The sequence below is a fragment of the Scomber japonicus genome, chromosome 17, assembly GCF_027409825.1.
Source record: "Scomber japonicus isolate fScoJap1 chromosome 17, fScoJap1.pri, whole genome shotgun sequence".
NCBI classification, from domain to species: domain Eukaryota; kingdom Metazoa; phylum Chordata; class Actinopteri; order Scombriformes; family Scombridae; genus Scomber; species Scomber japonicus.
This window is the reverse complement of record NC_070594.1, coordinates 22,403,573-22,430,856: the sequence shown is the minus strand read 5'-3', so window position 1 is coordinate 22,430,856 and position 27,284 is coordinate 22,403,573. Positions and strand designations below refer to the sequence as shown.

Below are 27,284 nucleotides of genomic sequence, written 5' to 3'. Positions count from 1 at the left end.
TGAGAGATAAGCTGAACACAAAGCAAATATTGACTCCTCACAATTCAGAACAGCAACGGCCTTGACAGCAAATCTGAGTTTCTGTAACTCAAGTCTGTTTTTTAGCTTAACAGGCCATTCCCTGCTCAACATCCACTGATCTATAACCACTCTGTGAAATCAGCAAAGGGAATGGACCATTTACACAAACTTGCGAAGTGAGCTATATTTAAATTACATTTCCAACTGCTGTATCTTGAACTACATAATGCTGAAATGCAGTTTATGATTTCTGGGGGGGATTGCAGCAGAAATTAAGAAATGAGTCTTACATTTGATCCATAGGAACTGTGCTGGAACACACTTCTTATAGATCAAAGCAACACCGCTAGATGAGGCATTTTAGTGACTGTATCAAAGCTTTACCAGTGGTGCTACCATGCAGTAAGCAAACAGCTGCTTGAACAGAATGTGATTTTTCATGTTGATATCATTACCCTGTATGTGGTTTACAGCCTCGGTGACAGGGCCAAAGGTTCAGTTCGCTCACATTAGCTGAATCACAATGGCCTTTAACGGACCTGTGAAGTGACTGGAGGTCTTACACTGCTCCACTTCATCACTTTGACACCTTTTAAATATCATCACAGACTAATGGGCCCCCTGCTCAGTCGCCAAAAGATGCTGTGGACGGACAAACATGCGTGGTAAAAGTTGAAATCATTTAGAAATAGTAGGATTTTTAAAAATTAGTTAAATTCATCTTGTCAAATAAACCTCGAAAGCACTGAGCTTATTGAAAATCTCTGCAGCAAAAGTAAAACTGTGTGCATGTGTGTGTGCATATATGCATGCTTTCTCCTCATGCATGTGCATCTTTGCACGCAAGGGTAAATTATTGATAGTTTGGAGGCACGAGTGAAATTACTCTCTCCTCCATCAGCTGTTCAATATTGCATTCAATTCCTGATCCTGGGAACTACAGTGAAGATGATTTTCTTGCTACTTGCTGAAAACATTAAGTCTCTTTTTTTTCTTTCTTTCTTTTTCCCTTTCTTTTTTCACCTTTTCACTTCAGTTCCCAACCCAATTACCTTTTTGTTTCAAATTAACTACATCCTCAATCATCCCTTTACTTTATTTTGATGCTGTCAGAAAGTGCTTTACACAGGCAGAAATGGACAATGTGGGTGTATGTGTGTGTCAAAGAGATTGAAATTATGTGTGTATGTTATCTCCTCTCTGGCTGCCCTGAGGAATAACTGTCCAGAGCGTTCCTTGTGCCTGGTAATGGCATGCTGCTATCTCACTCCACGCTGTGCTGAAAAGAAATGACTTTCCAACGTTATGGCTTTCCTTGACTGCTCAAGCCTGATTCAGCAGCAATGAATGGAGCCTCATCTACTGCATTTGACATTCCAGCCAAGCTATATTTTCATTAAAAGTGACATTTTATGGCGTTTCTGATTTATTTGATGTCCACAGCAATAGACACAGGAAATGGGGCATAGTCAAAAGACGGTGAAAGGTAGTAAACATGCTTTAACTTGCTGTTTTCACTGGACAACTGTCACCCTGTAAATATGCAAATACTGTACCAACTTTTTTTCAGTCCTTCTACCATATCCTCCTGACACTTCCAGGGTCTTTTTGTAATGACTTTTCAAATTTGATGAGTGGGGTAGAGGCAGTTTTCCAGTGCAGTTTGAGTATGGCATAATGACTACATTATCGCTTCACCACAGTTAGTTAATTGCAGCATAACTTGTTTATGAGTGGCCAGGGGCTTGACTGGCCCACGGTGAAGCTGAGCTAAAGTGATACTGCAGTCTGAACTGCTGCTTCATTGGAAGAGGAAAGAGTACCATGTTCAAAATGGCAGTGCCCTCTTGTCTGATGCTTTTCAAGTCGAAATGAGCCATCATGATGAGCTCTTTTCTCTCCCTAATGTACACTTCCTGTCTGGCTGTGTTTCGCATCCCCACTTACTTGTTCATTCTCAGAGTGCTTTCTCTGCTATTGCCTCTGCAGAGTGTTTTCTCCCTCATTCTTTGCCAAAGCGTGGACTTGTATGTTCTCCTGCCTGAGGGCTCTTAAGAATGGCATAAAAGCAGTGACAGCTCGGGGCCCTACAATCTCCACAATGGAAAAACCAATGGGAGTATTCATCTCATGGGCTTGACAGAGAAAAGGATATGACTCTGAGATGGGGCCAGGATGAATAGGCCTTGTCCTGAACCCATGGAGGATACAGACGGCTGGAGGAGCGATGTCTGGCTGCTCTACTATCTATCAGGCAGCAGCTCCTGGGGGGCCATCACAGCAATCGATAGCTCTCCTCAGTGCAAGGCTGAAATATGGGGGTCTCTCCATAGGCCTGGAAGAAACGTGTGCTGTTGTTGTTGTTGTTGTATCTTGAATACTAACACCAATAAATAGATTGTCTCTTGGTTCATTTGTTCCCTGTTTTCTCTCATCTCTGGCAGATAAAGCTGTCTGGGTTTAGGTTGTCACTTTGCAAAAAAACCCTTCCCACATTGAAATGAGAGATTGTAAATATATGCAAAATTGAACCATTTATTTCCTGGAACTATTTTGAGGCTCTTGAGTATTTTATGCCAGATAAGTGTTTAATGGACCTGGTTCGAGTGTGGTTCATGGTAACCTACAAAATATGCGTCACCAGACCTTCTTGACTCCAATGTGTAGAGCTGCTAAAGTTTAAAAAAAAAAAAATGACTCATCTTTCTTGGATCTATGGCCTTGGTGAATCCTGGTATTTGCTCTGGGTTTCAGTCTGTCTAGAGCAGACTTAAACTTCCAGAAACAAAAGCCCCATAAGGTTTTTTTCATGAGTGGCATGTTTAGGGAATGTAGATGGGAAATATTGATGGGATCTGTCTCAGGGGATATCATCTATTTCATGTGGTCCTTAAAAAGAATTAATGATCTATAATTTGGACATTTTCTGCGTCTGCATTGATTTAAATGTATTGGTAATGGACTAATTTCCACAGAGAAGCACTATACATACATGTTGCAGTGCTAGCAGTGTAGCACCAGGGATGGTTTATTCAGTCGAACCATCACTTTGATGCAGACTCAACAGCAACTGGATTGATTTCCATGACAGACAATCATGGTCCCCAGAGGATGAAGCCTACTGTCTTTGATGATACTATTATTATCAAGAATTACCAAGAATTATTAGAATTTCAATTTTCCAAGACCTTATTTTATGATCAAACACCTGCAAAACTTCTATCAGCTTCAGCTGTACTTTGTGTTTAGGACTAAATAAAAAGTTAAAATAGCTTGTTGAAAATAACTTGTTGAAAAGGATATTTGTCATATTATGGCTCCTTTTGAAGGTACTTGGGATTTACTGTAAATCCTCTGTGGAAGCTTTATTTCAGTGGGGCAGGTAGAGTCAGACAGAGGGCTCAATCTCCACTCTAATTGGATCTCTGAGGATTTAATGAAGACAGTATGCTTTGTTGTTGAATCTTTTGGGGAAAAAAGTCTAAATAAAGTAAAAATTCTATTTTATTGTTAGACCAATGTTTCTCAGTTTATGGCCTTCATCTGGGTCACCATAAAACACATGACAAACATTTAAATAGGGTATGAAGCAGAAAAAATAGGGCACCTGCACAGATGGGTTGGGTAAATTGTCATGTGCCTTAAGGCCAGTTGTCATCCTAGATTGGCAGAGAGGCAATAGGAGTGTCCAATAAGGGACATGGGTGACACCATATTTAGTCCATTAACTAGAGAAGTGCAACTAAGGGGTGGTATTCAAGTTTGTACAGAAGAGGGTGTAATCCAGTTTGATGTGGCATACTTTGAAAACACTATTTTTATAAAGTGCTAAATACAGAAAGAGTAGGAAGAGCAACAAGACACATCATAAAACAATAGAAGCAATTTGGATTTTCTTTTTTTTGGTAGGGGTTTTTATGCTGTATGTTTTATGCTGTATGTTTTTCCTTAGAAAACTGACGTCACCCCCTCTTTGCCTAGAATTAATCACTTCCACACCTGTAAACAATTGAGACAAACTTGGATGTTGCTCTTCATTGAAATGTCTTGCAACAGGACTGGTTACATCATTCCTCTTAATGGAGCACATATGTCCAGTGAAATGTTATTTAAAGGAATGAAATGTCTCACCTACTGTATATGTATCTTACTACGTGCACATGGTATCATATCTTCTGTGGAACTTACATTATCACTAACTTACACCTCCAGTTTGACTTCACACAAAAAAACTTAATTGCTCTTGGTAATACAAATCAAGAAACCATACATTTGTATTGATTGTAACATACAGCAAATAAACCAATGCAGAAGCTTAGAGAACATCTTAACCATGTACTGTGCAGCAAGAATTGGCTTGTGAAAGATTAATTCGGATGTGATCATTCTTTCTGTGTGCATATTAAACATTTAAAATCCTGAAAAAGGACACCAAGAAGTTTGAGCTGATTCAGCTATGAGATAAAATTGAAAAAATATAAATCAATTACAGACACATCTCCAAGGCATTTAGGCTATGTGCATGGAAAATTTGAGCTCAGAGTGAGGATTTCATCTCTAGTCCCCCTAATCTCCTCATAGCCCTAGTTCCACTATACAGAGCTGAAAATTGGCTCTCAGAAAAATCAAAGCCTGTACACAGAAGACTAAAGGTATGCAGAATACTTTTGCATAAACGTATTTGTTTCTAAAGTTCCCGACAGACATGATGTAAAATAGAAGTCTGAGAATCCTCAGTGATGCTGCAGTGAGTCCGGGGTTTAGTGAAAATGTCTAACAGATGGTCTAAAGACAGATTGTTCACGCCAGCTGTTTTGCTCCTGTCTTTTTTAATATTTTCCCTCTGTGAGAAATGACCAAAGAGCCATTAAAGTTATCTGATTAATACTTAAATCTTTAACTTTTCACTGACTTTCTCAGCAAGATACTGTAGACTGCAATTACAAAGCATGAGAGTGGAGCAGGGAAATAAACAGAGGGAAAAGAAAAGACAAGAGGAGCCAGAGAGATTTTTCTTCGGAGCTATTGATGTCTCAGTCTTTATTCCCAGACAGAGCCAGGTCTTTGGCCTGTTTCTCAGATCTCAGTCTTCCCTGTTGTGCTCAGAAGCAGCCAATGAACTGCTCCCCAGGGAGGGGGTTGAGGGGACTTGGAGTCATGGCCATTGACACCGTGCATTTCCCCCTCTTTAATCCTGCAAACGAGCTCTAATCAGGCCCAATCTACATGGCATCTGACAGAACAGAGCCCAGCCGTCTGTCTTTTACTGCACTGCCACCCGCTGATCAATGGGAATGTGAAATTATTAGCTGGTGCATGTGGCAACCAGTACTTGCAGTCGTGTGTGTGTATGTGTGTGATTTAACTCTTGACAGTTAGTTTAAACAAAAGGATTTAGCTATGAGTTTGTGTTCTGTTGGCCAGACTTGACAGACTGTTTTGTCAAGAGACAGAAAAAAAGACAAGACGTGGGTTTATCCGTGTGTGTAATCGTATTATGTAATTCTGCAAAGCTGGTTTATTAAAATGAAGAGAACCTTTTGCTGTAGCCTTGGTTTTATGTGTGAACATGTATTCTTTTTTTTCTTTTTTTTTTAACCTGTGCGTGGGTATGTAAGGTGATTATGACTTATTGTTTTCTTTACTTATCAACCAGACTTTTAGCATTAAACCTTTTTCTTCCATTTTTCAGCCTCAATTGCCAATTTAAAGGCTCCCTGTAAGTTCGTATCTGCAGAAATAAGGGCCAGTCCCAACACCCACACATCTCTTCCTACCTTAAACTTGCTTTGGTACTGGCAGTCTAAGATTTATATAAAATGTATTTGGTAATTTCATATTAAATAACAGAGGATTCTCATCACATTACTGTATGTAGCCACAGTTGATCAATGTTTGAATAAAACTAATTATCTACAGCTATGCTTAGTTCTCTTTTAGCTATTTAGCATTAAACACAAAGTACAGCTGAGTCTGATTAAAATGTTTTTCATTTAAATTATTACCTCTTAAAATGATTGGAAATATTGAATATTTGACCTGATGCCAGTGCCAAATAAAAGGTAAAGGTCATTCTGGGGGGCAATGCTGTACCAAATTTCATGATAATCCACACCAAATAGTTTAGCTATTTCACTCAAAATTACAAATATCAACCTACAGACGACGCAAGCCTAACCCTAACCCTATAACCCTAACCCTACAACATGAAAAACTGCAGAGTAACATGTTTTCACAACATATTTTTTCATCTTGGTTACAACCACTTGCTGCACTTTTGGACAATCCTCTGTCAAAACGCATACATTCCCAGCAGATAATGTTTTTCAGACATACTTCAATAGTCTAATGAGATCCCAGAAAGCTTTGGAAAGAGTCCTGACATACCCCTCAAGAGTTGAACAATCTTTCTTTTCTTGTGTCAGCGCTATTTCATGTTGAATCCTTGAAGTGTTAGGTAAGATAAAAAGATTTTAATGAGTGCCGTTCCAAAGACACCCACATACCATCCCTATTCACTCTGACAGTGCAGCAGGAGAGCAGTAAATTGTAGGCTAATGGATTTCTCTGACAAACTAAGAATCAAGCTGAAATGGGCACAGTCTCATCTATGAAGGGAAATGCCAAGTGCTTTTCCCACTGCTGCCTTTATTGGAAATTTTCTTTTTTTAAAATTCCTGATTTAAAGTGATGTTTCATTTTGTAAGTGCACTTTTACTATTTCCCACACAGCTTAAACTCAGTTTAAGAAATATTGGCTGGGTTACACAAGCAGTGTGTTTTTGTGTGGAAAAAAGAACAAATAATGTGGGTCACACAGGTGCTCCTGCTATATTAAAGTTTAAACGTCATTTGTTTTAACTTAGTCGATGAGATAAGCAATGACAGTGGATTAACCTAGTCATTTCTTATTAGCTGTTGCCATGACAGAAAGGTTAGAAAGACTAATAGAAGAGACAAAGAAAAAAATGTCTTTGATATTTACTCCAGTTTTCCTGTGATAGACTGAATCCCTTAATATTTATAATGAAACTGACATTTACAGATTAGGGTTGGTTGCATTCACTGACAATGGGCATTATTGCCTAGTGTCACTTTGTTGGTGAAATTTTAGGTTGGGCATCTTATAGGAATGTTTTTGGCAAGTTTCACTTTTGTTGAGTAATCATTCTTGACTAGTGTGTGTGCTATAGCCATCATCACTCTATCAAAAAACATCAATATACAACAGAGGCAATATCAAACTATTGCTCCATTAATTGATTAATGAAGCAATTAAAGATACACAGAATGTATATAAGCTTGTTCACACAGGATGCAGGGGCGGAGCTAGACTCCCAGTGCACAGAGGGCATCACATTCTCTAGGAGCCCTTCTGATAGTAGATTTAAAATTCATAACTGTAAAATAGCGGATATATCCTGTCCTATGCTATGCTATCTTGTTCTGTCTTGTCTTGTATTATCCACAAACACAAATTGTCAGTTATTGAGCCGAGCAAGTCTTTTGTATGTATCAGAAAACATACAGAGAGCACAATTAGTCAGACAAGCTTCTTCAGAAGAACAAAAAATAGAAAATGGGTTCCCAGTCACGTTCAAATGTTTCAGCGGCGAGGACGGCATGCAGTGCTCTACATGCACTGATTGATGAACGGTTCAGCACAACCACCAATAGACAGCAGCAGGCCAGGTGCACTGTCTCAGCACGTCTTTCTCACACAGGAATAACATAAACATAAAGTAGACACAGTGGTCTACAACAATACAAGGCTTATTCAAATATAAAATAGATACAACAGTATACAAAACCTATTCAAATACAAAGTTGACTGTCTACAACACCAGAGGCAGTGACACAGACAGACAGGTGCTGAGATGTGGTAAGAATGGACTTAAACCACAGATGAATCTAACATTCCGGCTGATGGCTTCCCAAATTTAAATGAATAAAGACTAATTATGGATGTTTCACTCACCTTTCTCAGCCTTTTGCAGTTTAGTGGAGACCTAGACCAAAATAATCCGAACAGTTTAACATACTTTGTCCATATCATGGTCCCTTTTTAAAACTTTTAAATCTTTCTCTCCTTCATGGTGGCAAACCTGCCAACCACTTTGTCTTTGTCAATGTTTAATGTCCTGCTCAACACCCAGCAGAGTGAGGTTAGAAAGTCTCGTCTCGTCCATGCATGAATGCAAATAGGCTTTAATGAGCCTCAGATGACTGAAACTTTGTTCTGCACTGGTGCTGCTGATGGGAATAGTTTTGTGAATTCTTTGGAGAGTGATTACATGTGGGTATGCTTGATCAGTGTCACTGGCAATGAGAACTGATATGCATTGGTGTTACAGTAAGATACATAGCTAACTCAGAATACAATGTATGGAAATAGTGGAACTCATCCACAACCTCTCCTGGCTTGGAGTTGTTTTCTGAGTCGAAACATGTGAGCTCCAACATTTTCACTTCAGCATCAGGATGCTCAAAGCATTTTGAATTTGGTATTGTGAACAATTTGGGCATTTCTTTGAAGTAGGAAGGAAAATCACTTCTCAAACTGAAGTAATATGACTGCTTGGGTGAAGGTACAAGGCAAAAATTCAGAGATAAAACAACATTGTCTCCTGCTATTCATCTGGGATGGAGAAACAGCTGAATAAATGTGAGGAACAAACTTACTACAGTATGTACCAGCAAATGAATACCAGCTAGAACGAAGAAAATCCTTGTGAATTTCAATCACCACAGAAATAAAAATACACTAATTTCAAATAAAGTTTTCAGTGAAATTACTCCTAAACTTTGAACCACTACTTCTGCAGTCTTTCCTTCCCGTGGAGTCAAAGAGTGGCAATACAGACAGCACCATCCTGTCATTGCATTCCACATTGCGGTTGGAGGGGCATTACATGCATAGTGATAAGACCTACCATAGAGAATGAATTGAAAAAATTAAAATTAAACTGTACTATTGTTACATCCCCAGCAGGACCCCCACTGAGTTTGGGCCCTGGGGCGGTTGCCTCCTCTGCCCCTGTAGTTGCTCTGCCTTTTGATTGGATGTCGTATGTTCTGTCATTTCTAACTGGTGTGTTTCTATCTCATTTTACCTGAATGCTGCTGCATCACAATGGTGTTAATTAGCCCATATAAACCACATAAAAACCAGACACATGCATGTGATTCAAGTGCACAGAACAGTATCGGCAAGTGGAGGAGGGAGCATTTCCTGTTAGCATGGGGCTGTGACAAGCATAAGCTCAACCTTCCCTGCATGCTCGCAACTGCTCAATACTCACTCGCTTGTCAAGTTGTCAACATCACTTTATGTGACAATATTTTGATAACAACCCAATTTGTCAGTTCTAGAGAAGATTAGGCAAAACTGAACAAATTGCCAATTAGATTTGACTTTACACTCAAATTTAAGGTCAAACTTGGGTTCAGCATGGTGCAACAAACTGCAGAAAAGAATTAATTTATTCTGCTGTCTGGATCATTTAAATCTTCATCTGCAGTGGTAAAATATTACCACTGCAGATACAGATGTATTATTATCAATGGCTATATTATCTTACTACTGTCAGTTATCTTATTACTTATTATACGATAATATTTAATCCATCTGGAAAATCTGGATGTCATATTCAGCTATGGTGATTATTATAAAAGTTGATATTGGTAAGGTTATTCAGCTCTCTTATCACCAGTCTTGGTTTCATGGGGGAAACATGGCATAGTGTTATTTGATATCACAGTAATGATATAATTTGCTTTAGGCAGAGTGGATGACTGGACTCTCATGAGTGAACAGGGAGAAAGGAAAATAATCAGCCTCCCCCTGTGATGATTACTCACTTTCTGCCAGGTATGGATGTGTCTGCCTTTGAGATGTGAGGTCAGCTCTGTTGGTGTCCCTCGCTGGGAGGAATGAAAACTTGTCTGGATTGATTATTGCCCAGGGAGTGTTTGGCCTCAGTTCACATGCTGCTGTCCGTGGCCAGCCGGCTCTCTGCCAGACAGGAAACTCAATCACCAAGTTTTTCTGAGAACGTTGACCTCTCAACATTTCTGCCTTAGGAATTCATCTCTTCCATTTCTTTTGTCTTCACAACTAAATAAAAGTTGTTTGGTTGACTTTGTAGTAAAAAAAAATAAAAAATTCAAAATATGCTAAAGTGTTCATAAGGTTGACCCAAAATACAACCCATACAGCCTTTATTGTTCACACTGCCATGCTAATATATTTTGTGTTGTTGGTGCAACATTCTCCTTTACCCCTAAAGTTAAGCTTTTAATGTAATGTGATGGAATGTCCAGAATAGATACAGAAAATATGCCACAGGGGATGTTTCATAGAGCACAAATGTTTTTCCTGCTCAATGATGTTTAATTTGTGTCACACTTGACACTTGACAGAAAACTCAGAGGCTTCACAGGAGAAATCACACGTGTTCTTGTTCAGGTTGTCTGTACTGCATACAGATATATGGAAACACCCACAAGTGAGAGAGTATGTGAAGCATTTAAAGTTACAGATCAGAACATCTTCAATGAATAATAATTTGACAAGCATCTGGTATGTTTTACAAATGAAGAGTTTTAGCTAAGCACAATATTGGAGAAATTCTTCATGCAGGAGGAACAAGTTCTTGACAACATAATTGAATGAAATAACCACATCAAGCATCGGTTGCCTTGTTCTAACACACACACACACACACATACACACACACACAAATCAAATCAACAAAGGCAATCAACAGAACGCTAGCCAAGGCCACAGTCTCGACGTAGCCCTCTGTGCCCCCACCCATCTCCCAAGAATGAGGCGAGAATTATTTTCAGCATACAAGAAACAACCAAGGAAGGACTTTTAATCTCTCCTGAGCAGCAGCTAAAAATATACCCTGACACTTGAGATGAAAGTAGCTGTTTGTCCTTCTTGGACTCCAGCAGGGATACATTTCCTGCTTTGTTTCTAGTGGCAATGAGTAGCCTTTTCTGCTTTAATTCCATAATCTCTGGTTTCCTGACCCTAGACTACCACTTGCATATATGCATATACTCTACTGAGCAGTGTTACTACAACATGATTCAAGTGTGAGAAATGAAGCTGTAGCAAATCCAATTAGAATTAGATCATGTTGCCAAAGTATATGTACTAATAAAACTAGTAAAGAGATATAAACAGGCAAAATTAAGTGAAAAGGTCTGTGTCTGCTTGTGATGGATGTGTAGGGGCTTTGTGATGAGCAATAGGTGACTGTCAATAGTTTTTTAGCTGTTCAGTCAGAGACCTACAGTACTGTTGGCTTCACAGAGGACAGCATATTTAGAATGGATCCACAACAGATACAATCAGTTCTGATTCAACCTCGAGTCAAAAACAAGCATACCACAAGTATCAAAACTTCCATTACGACTATTTCCACATGAACCACTTCTCATTCCAAACAATAGTCTAATGCATGACTTCTATGTTGCAATAGTGTGTACCCGTTGCTCTGAAGCAGTGTTGGAGTAGTAGCCCTCTCACTTGTGTAATAAATATAAGGCTACAGGAGAGTTAACTAAGCTTAGCATAAACATTAGCAGTTAGCCTCTGTCCACAGATAATAAGATATCTTACCAACACCAATATAAATCCACAAATTGGCACATTATATCTAATTAACTTAATCTGTCCAGTGTCAGACGAAACGGATTCCAGAGTGTAGCGGTGGGGGGTTATTTCTTGGACTATTTCTTCTCCGGGTGCAGTGACTTTAGAGTTTCGGCTAGCTGCTTGGCAACCTCAACATGATGACAACCCCAGCTCTTTACAGTCTTTATGCTAAGCTATGCTAACTGATTACAGCTACATATTTAACCATACAGACATGAGAGTGGTATCAATATCATCATTGAATTCTCAGCAAGAAATAAAGTACTTTTAATTTGCTTTGTTAAATTCACCAGCAGGGTAATAAAAAGGTAATTCTTTATGTCGAGAAATTTGTTACAGTACTTTTCTCTCCTCTGTGATTTATTCTAGCCTTGCTACTTGTATATTTTTTGCACATTGATAGAAGCAGCCGAAGCAAGCAGCAAAAGAGAACAGCCTAAATCCATGTAATCGTTGCTGCAGTCAGGTGCAGAAGGCCTGTTGCTCCGCTGTTGCTCAGAACATGTTGTCCTCCCTGCAGTAGCTGTCATATCCCAAAGGTCTTAACCATACCAAGGGAGGCTAAAGCCGTAATCCCCTGCTCCTCCTGTGGACATAGTAATACTGTAGCAGTCTGTCCAAAATCCCCATTTGCTTTTAACAGTCTTTGCACTGCTTATCCTTCACCTAAATTAAATTTGTTTGTTAGACACAGAGATTAGAGATCAGATCAGATCATATATAATGTTTCAGTGAGTTGTATTTATCAGTTTATTCTTATCAGAAATGGATGTACTATTACCAGCAGGTGACTTATTTGTGAATATTCATGCTTTTAACACTAATAAAAATGAATTTTTGTTGGAGCTCTGAGCTGTTACCATTTGTATTCAGAGTGGAGGGATTTTACATCAAGGCTGTTGTGGTCACATCCACCGTTAAGCAGATTTAAACAATGATCTCTTATCTTTTTCACTATAGTCAACAAATGAGATGGATTGATTTTTGCAATCGCCATGAAGGATTACTGCATTACCCACTCTCTCTTCATTACTCTGTAGGACACCTTCAGTCACTGTACAGTGGTTTTTACTCAAAGTCAAAAAGTGGGATAATCTCTCTATCCAATATTTTATTGTCTGAAAATAGATGGATAGGAGGATAGGAAAGAAGATCATATGCTATATTTGATGTACATCTGATAATTTCTTACTTTGACACTGCAAATGTTAACCATGTTAAGAAACATACATCTAACTAAGAAGAAACTTACCTTCCAACAAAGTAAAATCCCGATTAATTCAACGTCACTGCCATGTTAACCAGCCTGTCATCTTGACTATGATCAGTAATTACAGTTGAGTACTTTTGAAGTACTCTAACCCAATTAAAGTGAGATTTAAGATGATCTTCTCATTGGTTATTGGATGTAGGAGAAACAATTTGTTTCAGATGCACAAATTTAAAGACTTTATTTGTGGTCAAGAATACTGACTGGCTTCATAAATTGGGGTGGTGTCACCTCGCTTGTCAGGCGGAGATGCATCAGCAGTCAACTGTGGAAAAACCCTGATGCCAGATGCACTGGGCTGAAACCAGTAAGACTCATCATCACTGTCACAGAGCCATCGTATCTGACCTTCAGACATAAACCCATTCACTCTGCAGGCAGTCGGCTTCACCATCTCCGCTATGAGTCATTACACCCACTCTGCGTGAATGGCAATTCATTTGATGTGTGTGCTTGTGTGTGAGACACTGCTTGCTAATGTATGACTGATGCCTATACACGCACACATACATTTTTATCAAACTCTCTATATTTAATCATTTCTACACAACTAATTTGACCTTTGCCAGGTTGGCATGGTAATCCTCTTCTCGAATCAAGACGGATGCTAATTTCCTGCATGAGATGTTAGATTGAATGTAGGATTACCCAAGTCACTTTATTGAAATAATCTTATGGAAGTGCATGTCCATCAACTATACGTGACCAGACTTTATTAAACTGTTTCCATCACAGGGAAGATTCATTATCAGAACCGTATTATCACTCCCTTCGACAAAAGGTCGACATATCATAGTTAGCCTCTTCACGTTGCTGAGAACGTGTGTAAATGATATATTTCCTTTTTATAGCAAAGAGCTCATTTGGGGTGTGTAGACTGGGAAGCAACACAGACTGTGAGACAAAAACGCTGCAGGCATTGCTTGTGGGGTAGATTAATACAAGATGTTTAACTCAACAGAAACGCATGATTGAAACACAATATTTACAAAGTATACACTACATTGCACCTTGAAATAACATGTATAATACGTACCAAAAATGAGACTTTAATTACCTCAATTAATGCACCAATTAGTCTGACTATTTATGTTTAATGTATCACAGTGATTGTAGCAGGATACTGAACAGCTCATGTGCCCATTTAAGTTGCAAGCAATGTTGCATTTAGGCTAACCGCTAACATACACCAGATGTAGCCTGAGATGATAGGCTGCTACCATTCTAGCAAGTGTAACAAAGTCCACATGCTCATAGCTCACGTGGAGCTTCTTTTTCTGCTCTGCTATTTTAGTGTGCCATGTTTTGTTTTCTGTTGCAGCCCATGTCTCTGAAGCATGAAATTCTCTTGTGAATGGATATAAATAACTATAGTCATTGTCACATTAATTAGATATTGAAAGGTAATGTTTAATCCTGCATATGATTAATTTGATCCTTACGTACATTCGACAAAACTGTTTTGATGTTTTAATGTAATTTCTCTGAAGTCTGTGATGGAGGAGAAGCTATGCCAGGTTTTCCTTTGACTATTATAGACTATTTGGAAATAAAATGGTGATACCAAATTAAGATAAGATGGTGAAATTTGTACAGTAATTTGAATTAATAAAGTACAGCCACCAATTATTTATCACATTGTTCAAAACTGAGCTGCACACATAGATTTAATATGCTTATAAAACTGAACTGTCAGCAAAACATTACTTTAAATGCTCTGCTTCTGAAATGCTTCTATTAGACATTGGAACCATTTGAAATATGACCCAGCTATATCCAGTGAATATGAGGGGTAAAGGCTCACAATATTGATCATGGATAAACTAAATCACAATTTGATGCACCATCATTATTGCAACTGTGTAGAAGCAGTGAATGTTGGACTTAATTAGGTCTACAACAATAGAGAGTCGTGCATCAAAACAAATCGGAGCTGATGGTTTCATCTGAATTACAAATCTAATTCTTCTTTGTGTGAGGACTGATGCAACTCTTAAGCAAGTTGTAATGATGGGCTGAGTTTCCGACATTGTTTCCAGGGTATTCTTGCTTTAACCTCTATTCTATCATTACATTTGCACAGTATTTTCTGTGCAATGTGTTGCAACTTCCTGCCACAAAGCTGCTACTGAAATGAACTACTATCCATTTTACTGGAACAGTATGAAGTTATTAAAAGGCAATTATATAGAGTGTCATCTGTGGGACATGACATATAGTGAGAAAAAGATAAAATAGGAAAGTGTTTGGAACAGAAATATCACTTTTTTAAATTAAAGCCCAGTCTCATTGCAGGTCGTATATTGTGCTGTTCCCTGTAGTGCATCTCAGTGCATCCACCATTAATAAAAGCATTTTAAACATGATTTCCCACATTGACAGGCATGCTCCAGTTTCTGGCCAAGAAACACTGCACTTCTAATTTCTTTGTGTCTTTGTTTGCGCTTTATAAGTTTTTGGCAGGAAAGGCATTAATCATGTGTAATTTGTTGCACTGAGCACATAAAATAAACACTTATAAAGCCTCAGAGGAAAAACAGAGGAGTTGAGTCTATACATATCTTTAGTTGAGTGCAGGGTTGTTTGTTTTGTTTTCCATCTACTTTTCATTATGATAACACAACACAATAATGTGTTTATCTCTTGGCCTGCTTTATACCTTATATTTTAGTGCCCCACAGCAAGTTGAGAAAGTCTTTCACAAAGATAATTTCTTAATACATATTTATGCTCATTATTCTCTTCAAACTTAGTCCAGAGCTTGAGGGACCAAAATGTTCTTCACTACCACCATGATCATCCCAGTTCACTGATTTACAACAGAGGAAGTGTGAGCTTATATAACACCAAGAGGCTTTTGGATAAGTTTAATGGAAGATATACAGCAATTATAAAAAATTATAAATAAATGCCTGTTTTATCCGGTACAAAGTAATATAAATCTGCAAGTGTTAAAAAGTTAACTGGAAGGCTGCACATTTCAATATAGTGGCATGTTACGAGATCATGTGTCACACTGGGGCTAAAATAATAATAGTGGGTTCATAATATGTGTTAATTATTCATCATGACTCCGTTTTAATACCTCATGAACATATCATGAAGTGTGCGTGACCTTGTTTTTGAAAATGTAATTCAGAGAGAAACCCAGAGCTGCATCATATGCATCACAATGACATTAAGAATAAAATTTCCCAGTGCCACAGTCCATCATGGCAATATACACCAGAGTATACCAGGACATGGTAGAGAAGAATACAATGAAATGCAAAAGCAGAGTCATCCCCGGAATGATCCCCTGGCAGTCTAATCTTAAAACTCTGTCTGATTGTGATCTGCTCTACAGAGAGCCATTTGATATCTGCAGTGGTGCAGAGGTCTCTGAGCAGCAGCAGCTGTGGGATTCATGCACTGCAGGGGAGGAAAGGTCCTCTACTGAAAGGATTGTTACCTCAGATGACACTTGCACACATACACCCACATGTGCACACACGTTAAAGCACACACCAAAGCTTTTGTACTTGATCACATGTGCACACTTACTGTACTGCTACTGTTTTCACACCTGCAGATCCTTGATGTGCAGCTCCTTATATATATTACTGCAAAGTAGTTCCAATGGCTGTCCAGAGCCAATCAATGTGTTACTGACACGTGCGATGAGTGTTTTATGCTCGCTACATTTTCAACATCTGCTTTCATGTCAGCACAGATGAATCTAGCAACAATCAAAGAGGAGTGATGTGGTTTTCCATCATGACACCTTTTTAAAACTAACTTTGTTGGTTTGTCATAAACAGTGGCTGCTGAATGCAGCAGGTTTTCAAAAGTCACTAATACAGGGATCTGAGCAAACCTTTATGACCTATTTTGCTAGTTTCATGCTGTATGTTAGCTTTAGTTCAAAGGCAATTTCAAGATTTGGTTTGTATGTATTGATTGGCTTTGAGTTCTGTTATTAGTTGAACAGTTTTGAACAGCAACTTGTAAAAAAATGTTTCATAATGGTTAGTTATGATTATTATTCTGAGCATAGTCCAGCTGCTGGTGTTTTCTGAACTCTATGTGTAACTTCATGCGTAATTATTCTGTGTGAGAAATTATGCAGCTCATTATATTTGAAGGTTGTGACATATCAGTTGCTGAGGTTGTTTTCAGTGTAGACTTACTTTGCCAGACCTCTCCACACTCTTTTTACTGTTCTAACAAGCAAATGTCTTTGAGTTGTGTTTAAACTCATTGCTTATACTAGCACAATTTACCTTAAAGTACAGTATGCACAGTAGTATTCAGAATAAATATTGAATCTGTAATGTATTTTACTATCACCCTCTGGAAAAATCGTATAATGACTTAACGCTTTGTATTTTTAAATAGCTCTGACAGGGACATAATGCTTCACCATGTAAAAGCAGTACAATTTCTGCCTAAATCAGCATTTTACAGGAGCTACTAGTTATGAAATGAGCTGTTTTCCATTTCAAGGAGTCGTATAAAGTTATTTTTAGGGACATAAAGTGTTGGGCAAGGTTCTTAAGTTTGGTGGTGGTGATATAAAATACAGCTCACTGGCCGACTGGGACATGCAGATAATGAGTCTCTTCAGACATATTGTGTCAAATTGGAAAACAACTCGGAAATAAACATGGTATAAGAGAATATGCATGACATTGACCTGAAATGCAGATTTATTAAAAAGTCTATTTAAAACACATATTGTAAGCAAGAGTTTGGCTTCTTGTCACTGGATCTGTAACTTTTCCTATCTTTTAGCTTCTTTTGACTTTTTTGACAGTCAATCAACACCCACACAGTAGACATCAAAGCCACTATAAATCTTCAAATCTTCTTAACCGAGCAATACAAGATGACCACCAGCACATTTATCAGAGGGTTTGGATTGAGAAAATCTGACTCTTTTTGAATAGGATGAATCAGTTGAACCAGAGATTTTTTTTTTTTGGAGCCAGCATCTAGTGACATAATTGACATTGCACTTTAAGGTACTTCCACATTGACTTCAGCCTCAAGCTATGGTAGTTGCCCTTTGATATGTACCACTAAAGGGGGAAAAAAATCTCTTCTTGACCAATTTTTTCTTTGGTTTCAGGAAACTACAGCATTAAACTGTGTACTATAAGCTATTAATATGTGCATGACATTTTAGACAAATCGCCTCTTTTAGTTTGGGTGGCTATCATCAAGGTCTGTGACATAATCTACCATCTCCTTTTTGTTTTGTTGTCACTTGACTTTCTGTCCCAGTGTCACTTGTCAGTGTGCGAGTGCCACTTACAGCATAGAGGAACATGTTGCAATCAGTGCGGCGTCTCTGCACTTGATTATGAAGGCTCTTGTGATGGTAATATGCAGATGTATTGAAGCTGCTCTGGAAGGAGCTAAATTACCAAATTGCCAGAACCAAAATCTTTCTGGAACCATAATAAATGTTGGCATTGGACTTAAATGTCACCTTTTAATGTGATTCAGTCTTTTGCAATATTTGTCCATTGTCAGCATTTTTGCATGGCGACTTTAATAAATGTTATGCTCTGATGCTTTTTTCACTCTTACATAACACACTCTATTAAGTATGACACTCAGCCCAGCACTAAACAGACCACTGATTGGTGGAGGGGATGGCATCTGCATTTCTGGTGGGTACAAATGGCCGGCCATCCTGTTTGCCCAAGGGGATCATTAAACCACAATCAACAGCATAGTCCTTGTCTCCTCATAACCCACGTCTGCCAAGCTGCCTGCTTGCCCACTAGCTGGTCCATGCTAAGAATGTGGTGATAACACTGTAATCAGGCAGCCCACTGCCCCACGGGGTGTTAAATAGAGCGGCTCGCAATAAGTCCGATGAAATATGTTCCTACTGAGCTGCACTCAAGACAGGAAGACAGAGACAAAAAAACATGCAGACGCTCATGAGAATACAGCACAGGCACACCCACACAACCCAAAAACATACTAGACACACACATTTGAAGGTGCTTGTGAGGATTGACTCAGTACATTTGCTGTCCTTTAGCCCTAATCATCACAACTATATGCCTAAACATTATTATAATATTAACACAAACCTAATCCTTACTCTAAGTGATGATACTGTAATACTATAATTACACCCTAGAAGTACATTGTGATTATTAAAGTCGAAGTAAGCATACATGTTATAAGTATTTCACCCACTAAGTCTGTAATCTTTTGCATTTTTGTATTGCATCTATTTCTTGTAATAACAGTGATGTACTCAATATGTGATAATGAACAGGGAACTTACAATAAATGTGCTCCAAATCCATTACCTGGCTGTATACAATTTACCTCTTTTGATAGGCATTGATTAAACAAGAAAAGGTATTCATTAAACTATTGCAGTTTAGTTTGATCTGCTCACTTATAGGGGTTTATGCTTCAGTAGTGATTTGGGGAGAGGAATATCTATTACAATACTTTATATTCAGGTACAATCTGTATTTTATTCTTCACAAATTGCTGCAGACACACTGCAAATGTTTAAAGTCTGCATGTTTCTGAAGTGCCAAAACCCTACCCTTACCATAACCTAACCCTAACCCCTGTGAGGTGCTGATGTTCCACTCCACCTCCCAGAGATGTGACCGGTAGTAATGAATTTTGTTCTTGGAATATTTTCAAGTTTGAGTAATTGTTTGTTTAACAACAGTGACTATTACTGATGACACATTATACCATCATAATTTCCTCATGGAGTAATATTAGTTTAACCACTAATCCAACACATGCTTGCATAAAGTGGACTGTTTTGCACTTTGACTCATCTAATGGAAAAATGAGTCTACTTATAAAGACGTAATGTTGCACTGAAGTAATGGGTTTTATTGTTTAATACTTTTTTCTGGAAGAAACAACAGTAGTATTTTGTGTCTTTTGTCGTCAGGCATACAGGCAATTTTTGTGTTTTTTCTGCCTAAAAGTCTTGGCTTGACTTCTGTTGTAACCTAAAATAAATCTATAATGAATTCCCGCTTTGATTAACGGGGGCAGGAGTGGATTGCTCATGACAGCAGCAGCCATTAAAGTCGTGCGAGCAGCTGTCTCCACACACCATCAAGGTCTTGTTAGAATCGTATTATTATATTGTGCCCTTGCTTATGGCAGACAGCCAGGATTTGTCCCTTTTTACAAGAGAGAAGAGAAGGGTGACAGCAGTCTGATGGCCACAGAAGTAAAAGCTGGCGGCTTGTCAATTTAAATCTCCAGACTGGCTGGAAGCATATGTGCTTGGGAAGTGAATTTCTCTGCTTTTTCTTTTCTTTAGTATTTGCAGTTATGTCCCTGAGTGATGCACTTCGCTGGTTAAAAAAAAGAAGGCCTGTGCAGCTTGCAAGCACCAGGACTCCAGGCTCATTTAGAGAAAATGTTTTACAGTTTTACGTTTTGGGAAATTATCCTTATTTGTTTTCTTTTCCTGGCTGAATATATGTATTGTTTTTCAATTTATGTTATACATAAAATAAAGAAATTAAAAGTTAAACAAAACAGAAAAACAAAGAACAGAAAAAGACATTGATAGCACTCTCATATTTGTCTATTAGGTTTGAAGCTATAGCCAGGAGACAACATAGCATAACTTAATATAGCATATAGTCAAATGTATATAGTTTAATATCACAGATTTGCCTTAGGGTGCAATATGTACAGCATTCTCTATTCTTATAACCCTTGATTTGAATAAGGAAATACCTAGCAAAAATACTTTATTTGGAAAAAATGGAAGAAACCTCAGAAATAGCTACACAGTAGGGATCCTTCTTCCAGGACTGACATGTGATAGTTATGTATAGAATAGCCCAACGCAGACAGACAGGCATCAAGAAATGAAAACTAGATGACAAAATAATACATAAATGATAACGTATGAAGAATATGATCAGAAGGATTTTGAGCAACTATACAACTCCCTTATACCATGGTGACCTTGAAAAAGTGAGGAGCCCTGATGTTATTGCAGAAACACAAGCACGGCCAGGAAACAGTTACACTTTTAAACTCATTTTACTTTTTAGTTTGTGTACAGATTAAACAAATGAGATACAACATGTTACTCAGTGCTTGAAAGGTGATTTTTTTTTTGTGTTTTTTATTTGGTTTTTAGTCTTTGGACAGAGCTAGGCTAGCTGTTTTGTGCTCCTTTATGCTAGGCTAACTTCGTAGCTACAGCCTCACACTTAGGAAGGTGTCCTTGAAGAGGCCAAGATGGATAACCGTGAGACCGTGAGATGTTGTGTGGACAAGGTAATGGAGACATAGCACAACCTTGTAGCATGTTTCCTCATTGAACAAAAAAAAAAAAGATTGATTGTGCAGGCACCTTGGTTGAGTTTGACTGTTGAGTTCCTATACAAATGTTCTAGGCCGTATACTGTAGCATGTTTTGTCTATTTAAAGCCTGTTTCATTGTGGAAATATTAATGTAAGCGTTGACCAAGAGTGGCGTGGGTGCCTACTAGAATTGTACTCATAAAACTAAAAGGGGTTTGAAAAAATGTACACAGCGTGAGGACACCCAGTATGTGTAGTAGACTACAATATGTTGTAGATACTAGAAGCGCAGGAGGTTGAAAGTGTTGGAGGTCTGAAAAGGTATGGCTGTGAACATGTTCAGGATATTTCTTTGTACTGTTGTTTTTTTATCTCGCACTTCTTTAACATGATCAATTTATTGGTCCATGTGTTAAATAAAAGAACCCCCCCACCCTCTTCTCTCTCTGGTCAGGATTTGATTCAGGGTCTAAATATAGCTGCTGAGTTGTGTGGTAGTTTTGCGATAGCTGTCTCCAAAGCGACCAACTTCTCACATCCCACTCTCTGACGCAAACAAAAAAGCATCTGTGCAGAGAGGGGGTGTCAACATACAATCAAAACAACAGTAAATCATACTCCAATTTTATGACTTCAGTGAAAAGTGGGTAGTGTTTGTTTTGTTTTGTTTTTCAATGTAACATCTGTACAAGTGTGATAATAAGCCAAAGGCATGTTCTGTCCTGTTGAACCTCTTCAAGGTTTTTCTGTTTTTCTCTTAACTGATGTTTTGAGTGTTGTAGACATTGTGACCATATAGAGGAGCCAGTGGTGGAGTATTTTGCATCTTTAATGTAATGTATTTACTGCTGAAACGGGATGTTTGACAGAACACTACAAAGAGAGATCAATCTACATGGTAAACCAATGGACAATTAGTTATGATGAGAAAAGAAGTTTGATTGATTTATTAATTGATTTTTTAAATTTAAAATTGACCTTACTTGTTATATTTATCAACCAGCATGGGGTCAACACTGAACTATGTCTCTATGCTGGAATAATACAATTATATTTTCCTCTTTTGCAAACCAAGCAGCATATTTTGTGCACTTGTAGTGAATTTCAGTGTCTTCCCTGAAATAGATGGACAGCTTTATCATCATAGTTTAAAAAGTTTGGAAAAATGATACAAAGGATTAATTTGTTAAAGATGTATATTTTATCTTCAACTGCAGAGAAACCATGAGCAAGAGAAACCATGAAAAGAGGAAAATGGTAATGATTAAATACAGAGCGGAAAATGTGGTGATATTTTATTGATATTAAAATCCTAAAAATAGTACACTTAATCAGTCCTTCAGCGATGACTCAAATGGATGATATTCAGATTACGATTTTCATCAAACTGTCTTTTCTTTCTTCTTGTCTGTCTTCTCCCTCTGCAGATTGAAGACATTGTCACTTGCATCCAGGATGAGACAGAGGGTGTGCCCATCAGAACGGTCAAAAGCTTCATGACCAAAATCCCCAGTGTTGTCACAGGTAAGAAATGTAGTAGTGAAATAGATAAATGCCATATAGTGATAAACCCAGCAGTGTATATGCTCTAAAGATACATCAGTGATGCCCAATGGCAAGTGCATGGTACCACAGATACACCACAGATACGGGAATAAGAAAAGGAGACAATGAGAAGTGCGGAGATGCTCCATACCTAGATCCTATTTTAGGAAAGCTGCAAGAAAAGAAAGATGACTCACTTCTGTCACTTGTTCTCAAGGGTGCTTTTTTTCAGGGAAGGTGCTCTTTTTTATTTGCCTTAAAACAACAGCTCGCTACTTTTGAGAAATGTGGCTTTTCACTTTCTTGCAGAGAGTTAGATGTGAGGATTAATGCTGAAACCTCCACAGGTTGTTTGGCAACCTCATGGTAACCCCCCCCCCCCCCCCCCCCCCCCCCAAAAAAAAAAAACAACCCACAAATGGTTGTTTTTACATTTTATTTGTATGGATTAAATAAAAATCTTATGAAGTGTTAATTTGTGAGCTTTGGAGATGCTGTTAGGTGGATTTTGTTAACTTTAGAGGAAGCATCCTGATTCTAGTCTTATATTAAGCTAAGATAAATACTGCAGTTTTATATTGAATGGACAGGTATGATAGTGGTATCAATCTTCTTAACTTACTGTCAGCAAGAAAGCAAATAAATGTATTTCCTTAAAGGTGCAACTTTTGCTTTGCTGACATCTTTTAAAATGAGCTTTGTGTCATCTCACTGCATGTTGTGGTTGAGCCCCATAGCAATGCCACTGAATAGTAATTATAAGTGTATTTGAAATAGTAACGGAGAAGCAAGAGTACAAGCTAGAACTCCTGGTGAGTCTTACCCTTATATCCAAAACATAATATGTGTTGTGGCTGCGTTTCATTCTGGCTCCGTCAAACCGTCTGCTCTGTTTCTCCTGCATTGGATCACTGCAGAATGGCTGAATAGCTGGAGGGAAAGTGGGAGGACAACATATGATTAAATGTTTGGAAAAGAAAATGTGAGCGTGGAAACATAATGAGTAATGCTGTCTTCCTACTGTCAAGGTGCCCTTAAGCAAGGCAATCAACCCCTGACTGCTTCAATAGAGACTAGACTGTACAGTAGGTGTTAACATGTGAAACGGTATTAATGTGAATCACAAGGTAAGCATACTAAGTCAAAAAAAAAATCCTGAATAAACAAAGATTTAAAACATCATCAGCAAGTGGAATCTGACAGGTAGGGATTAATATCAGCCCCCCTGCCTGTGGCTGTAGCTGCTTGGAGTCATAACCTAAATCACTTTAACAGTGGAGCCACAGTGGGAGGCTATGACACACCCCAAACAAATGATGGAAACAAAGAAAGGCTATTAACATTCCTCTGTTTTTCCCCCCTCACTCCTCGCACTTATGGAAAACACATCACCCAAATATGCCATAAGCAGAGCGTATCAATAAACACAATTACTACAGCCGCAGATGGATGTGCAGAACAGCAGCTCAAATGTTTGCAGCTGAGTGCCGAGGGCCAGGAAACTAATGAATGATAGAGAATTAAACACCACCTCCCTCAGGACTCAGAGAAAGCAGAAGGGAAGCTCAGATGAGATAATACTTTGTCTCTGCTGCAAAAAATGACTTTTTTGCAGCAGCTTATTACATCAAACAATATCGAGTCTCCTGAATGCCAGCAGCGTGAGGTCTTTTTCACTATCTCAAGTTACTTGAGATGAAATACTAATTCTTTGTGACCACACATTGTATAACAGTCATGTGTCTTTCTTTGTCTGACCTGATTCAGGTGCAGATATTGTGCAGTGGCTGATGAAGAACCTGTCCATCGAAGATCCGGGTAGGTTTTGTAAAATAACACCAGCTTGTCCTGGGCTGGATATAATCATTCATTCGTCTAAGACTGTAGTCTCTCATGACAAAAGAAGCTTTATTTACATGTAATAATCATCATATACAAAGTTATTGGGTGGCATTTTACAACACCTGTTTTAAAACAAACTAAAATCAATTCATGAATTGTTCTTAAAGCCACTTTGAGCAGAGATTATTGTAATTATAGCGTCTGCAACATTTCTGAGAAGGCAAAGATTGTTGTGCAACTCTGCTGTATGTACAATTCATGCTTTATCTTGATATTGGGAGACTATGAGAAGTTAAGTTGTACTCACAATGTCTGGTCTGTCTTTTTTAGAGTAAATGGTCAATCTTTGCAAAGATAAACACCATCAGCCATCACTGACAGAAACTGAAACAGAAAATGAGCTTTTGACAAGTCAACTCTTCAAAGTGCAGTCCAGAAACAACACAGCAGTGTGCAGCAGAATATTAAAACTAAAATAGTGGCTAATTTTCTCCAATGGATTTGTTTTGTTGGCCTGACCTCCAGGCATGATGGTGGGAGAGCAGTGTTTATTGTTGGTACAGTACAATAGCCCACAGCCTGAACACTGACTCAATCACTGAGTCATCCATCTACATCCCAGTCAAACTTCCTCCAGGCTGTATCCTATAGATGAAATACAGATACAACTTGTTATCTAAATATATGATAAATTGTGATCAATAACCTTCAATTATGTAAAAAATAATACTGTTGTTTTTTCTCTTCAAATGTATCCGGCTATATCTCTGGAGGCTCTTATTCTAATGATTTTTACATTCTGGAGCTGACAGTTTATATCATCATGTGTTTTTCTGAAATATGGCTTTCATAAGCATCCACCTTGATTCACCGCCCCGATTTAGTTTCCACCGAGTTAATTCCAACCCAGTAGACGGTGCGTTACGTTTAAAATGAACCTGCAGTGATCTGTACATTTTGTTCTGTTCCTTTCCCAGCTGAGGCCATGCACATTGGGAGTCTCATCGCAGCTCAGGGGTACTTCTTCCCCATTTCAGACCATGTTCTCTCCCTCAAAGATGATGGCACCTTCTACCGCTTTCAGGTGAGAAGCATTAAATGATAATGAGGACACAGAAAGGCCTAAAAGGTTTACTATTAATGTACCATGTTCACATTTTGTAATTCGACACCAAACCAATACTCAATGTGCAATTTGTAGGATTGATGCCACAGTCGGGCAAATGGTTAAATAGTCTGTTGAGAATCATGAATAAAGGTAAATACCACCTTTTTCATCCAACACTGAGTTGAATTTCAAATGTTACCTAAATAGCTGAATAGCATTTTTATTATTTTCAGTTGTTGACAATTAGAAAACATAGAATATCCTCAGTTATATTGTTTAGCTGCTTCATTTGGAATTGTGTACAGAATTCCTGCAATGTATAAAATATCAAAATTTTCAAATGAGTGCTTTTTATTGTATATGGATCATATAATTATCTACTCAATCACTATTATAATAAATGCACAATGCCAGACACCTTTCATAACAGACCTAAGCCCAGACTAATCCCTTCTTCAGCCTGCATTAGTGTGAGAGATATTGAAAAGTCCATCGAGGTTAATCTGATTGTGGGGGCGCTTACTTTTCATAAAGACCCCAATCACTTGTTCAAGATTACTCATTCTCTTATGAAATTACAACGCAGCAATCTCGGTCTTGATGACAAAAGGCCCTGTCCACTGTCTACAGCGTCTTCAGTTCTATGTTGGGATCCTGTGACCCTATTAAAAATGAATGGTGATCTGTTAAAATATTCATCAAGCGAGCGAGGGAAGCAGGTCTGGGTTCGGGCTGAGTAGGCAGCTACCAAAAGCCAGACAGAGATGTAGTGTAGTAGTAGAGTAGTATGCTAGAATTAGACTCACATCAAGTGACAAAAAGCTGACATTTTACTCCTCCGTCGCTCTTTGAAAGACAAGACAATGGCATTAAAAGTCACAGATTAATTATGCCAGACTGTTTTATCCTGAAATTCTTAATTAAAAAGGAAACAATGTTTTTCAAATTCCTCAGTGGGGGAATGGCGAGGCAGCACGTGGTGAGATTAGAATGATCTCTGTGTAGCATCTTCCTTCCTTCCTATTCACAGGGACTTGTTGGAGGGCTGAATCTCCATCGGCGCTGAAGGAGTAGTTTAATTAAACCAGACAGCGGTGCACATTGTCGTGCTTTGACCTTGGTTCTCCTTCTTCAAAGTATAAAGTGGAAGAGAAGACAAGAGAGATGAGGAAGGAGGAGGAGGGCTGTTATGCTGTAGCAGAAAGGGTTCATAAAGATAATGACCATTCATTAGCATTTCATTTCCAGGCAAATTTAAGTGTAAGACAATGAGAAACACAGGGAAGTAAAAACCAAACAATTAACATCGTGCAATATCTCTCAACTGTACTGTAGATGATTTTAAAGCTGTGATTTAAGACCGCGTACAGTAAGCTATGTCAATAACAATACTATCGGCATCTCTTCTTCAACTGCTGCTTTTATTGTTCTGCCTTCCCATTGCTTATTTTGCAGCTTTCATTGCCTCTCGCTTTATTGTGTTGCTGCAGTACTCCCACGTCTCTGAAAGACCC

The 27,284-nt window shown here is 38.4% G+C and overlaps 1 protein-coding gene across 1 annotated transcript in view; it reads left to right on the top strand.

Moving 5' to 3' along the window:
• The window catches only part of LOC128376734 (regulator of G-protein signaling 6-like), a 77,925-nt gene that overhangs the window by 34,049 nt on the left and 16,592 nt on the right, over window positions 1-27,284 (top strand). Inside the window, exons 2-4 of the mRNA XM_053336549.1 lie at window positions 22,703-22,799; window positions 24,588-24,638; window positions 25,640-25,746. Of these exons, the coding sequence (XP_053192524.1) occupies window positions 22,703-22,799; window positions 24,588-24,638; window positions 25,640-25,746 (255 nt within the window). The remainder of the gene's footprint in view (window positions 1-22,702; window positions 22,800-24,587; window positions 24,639-25,639; window positions 25,747-27,284) is intronic.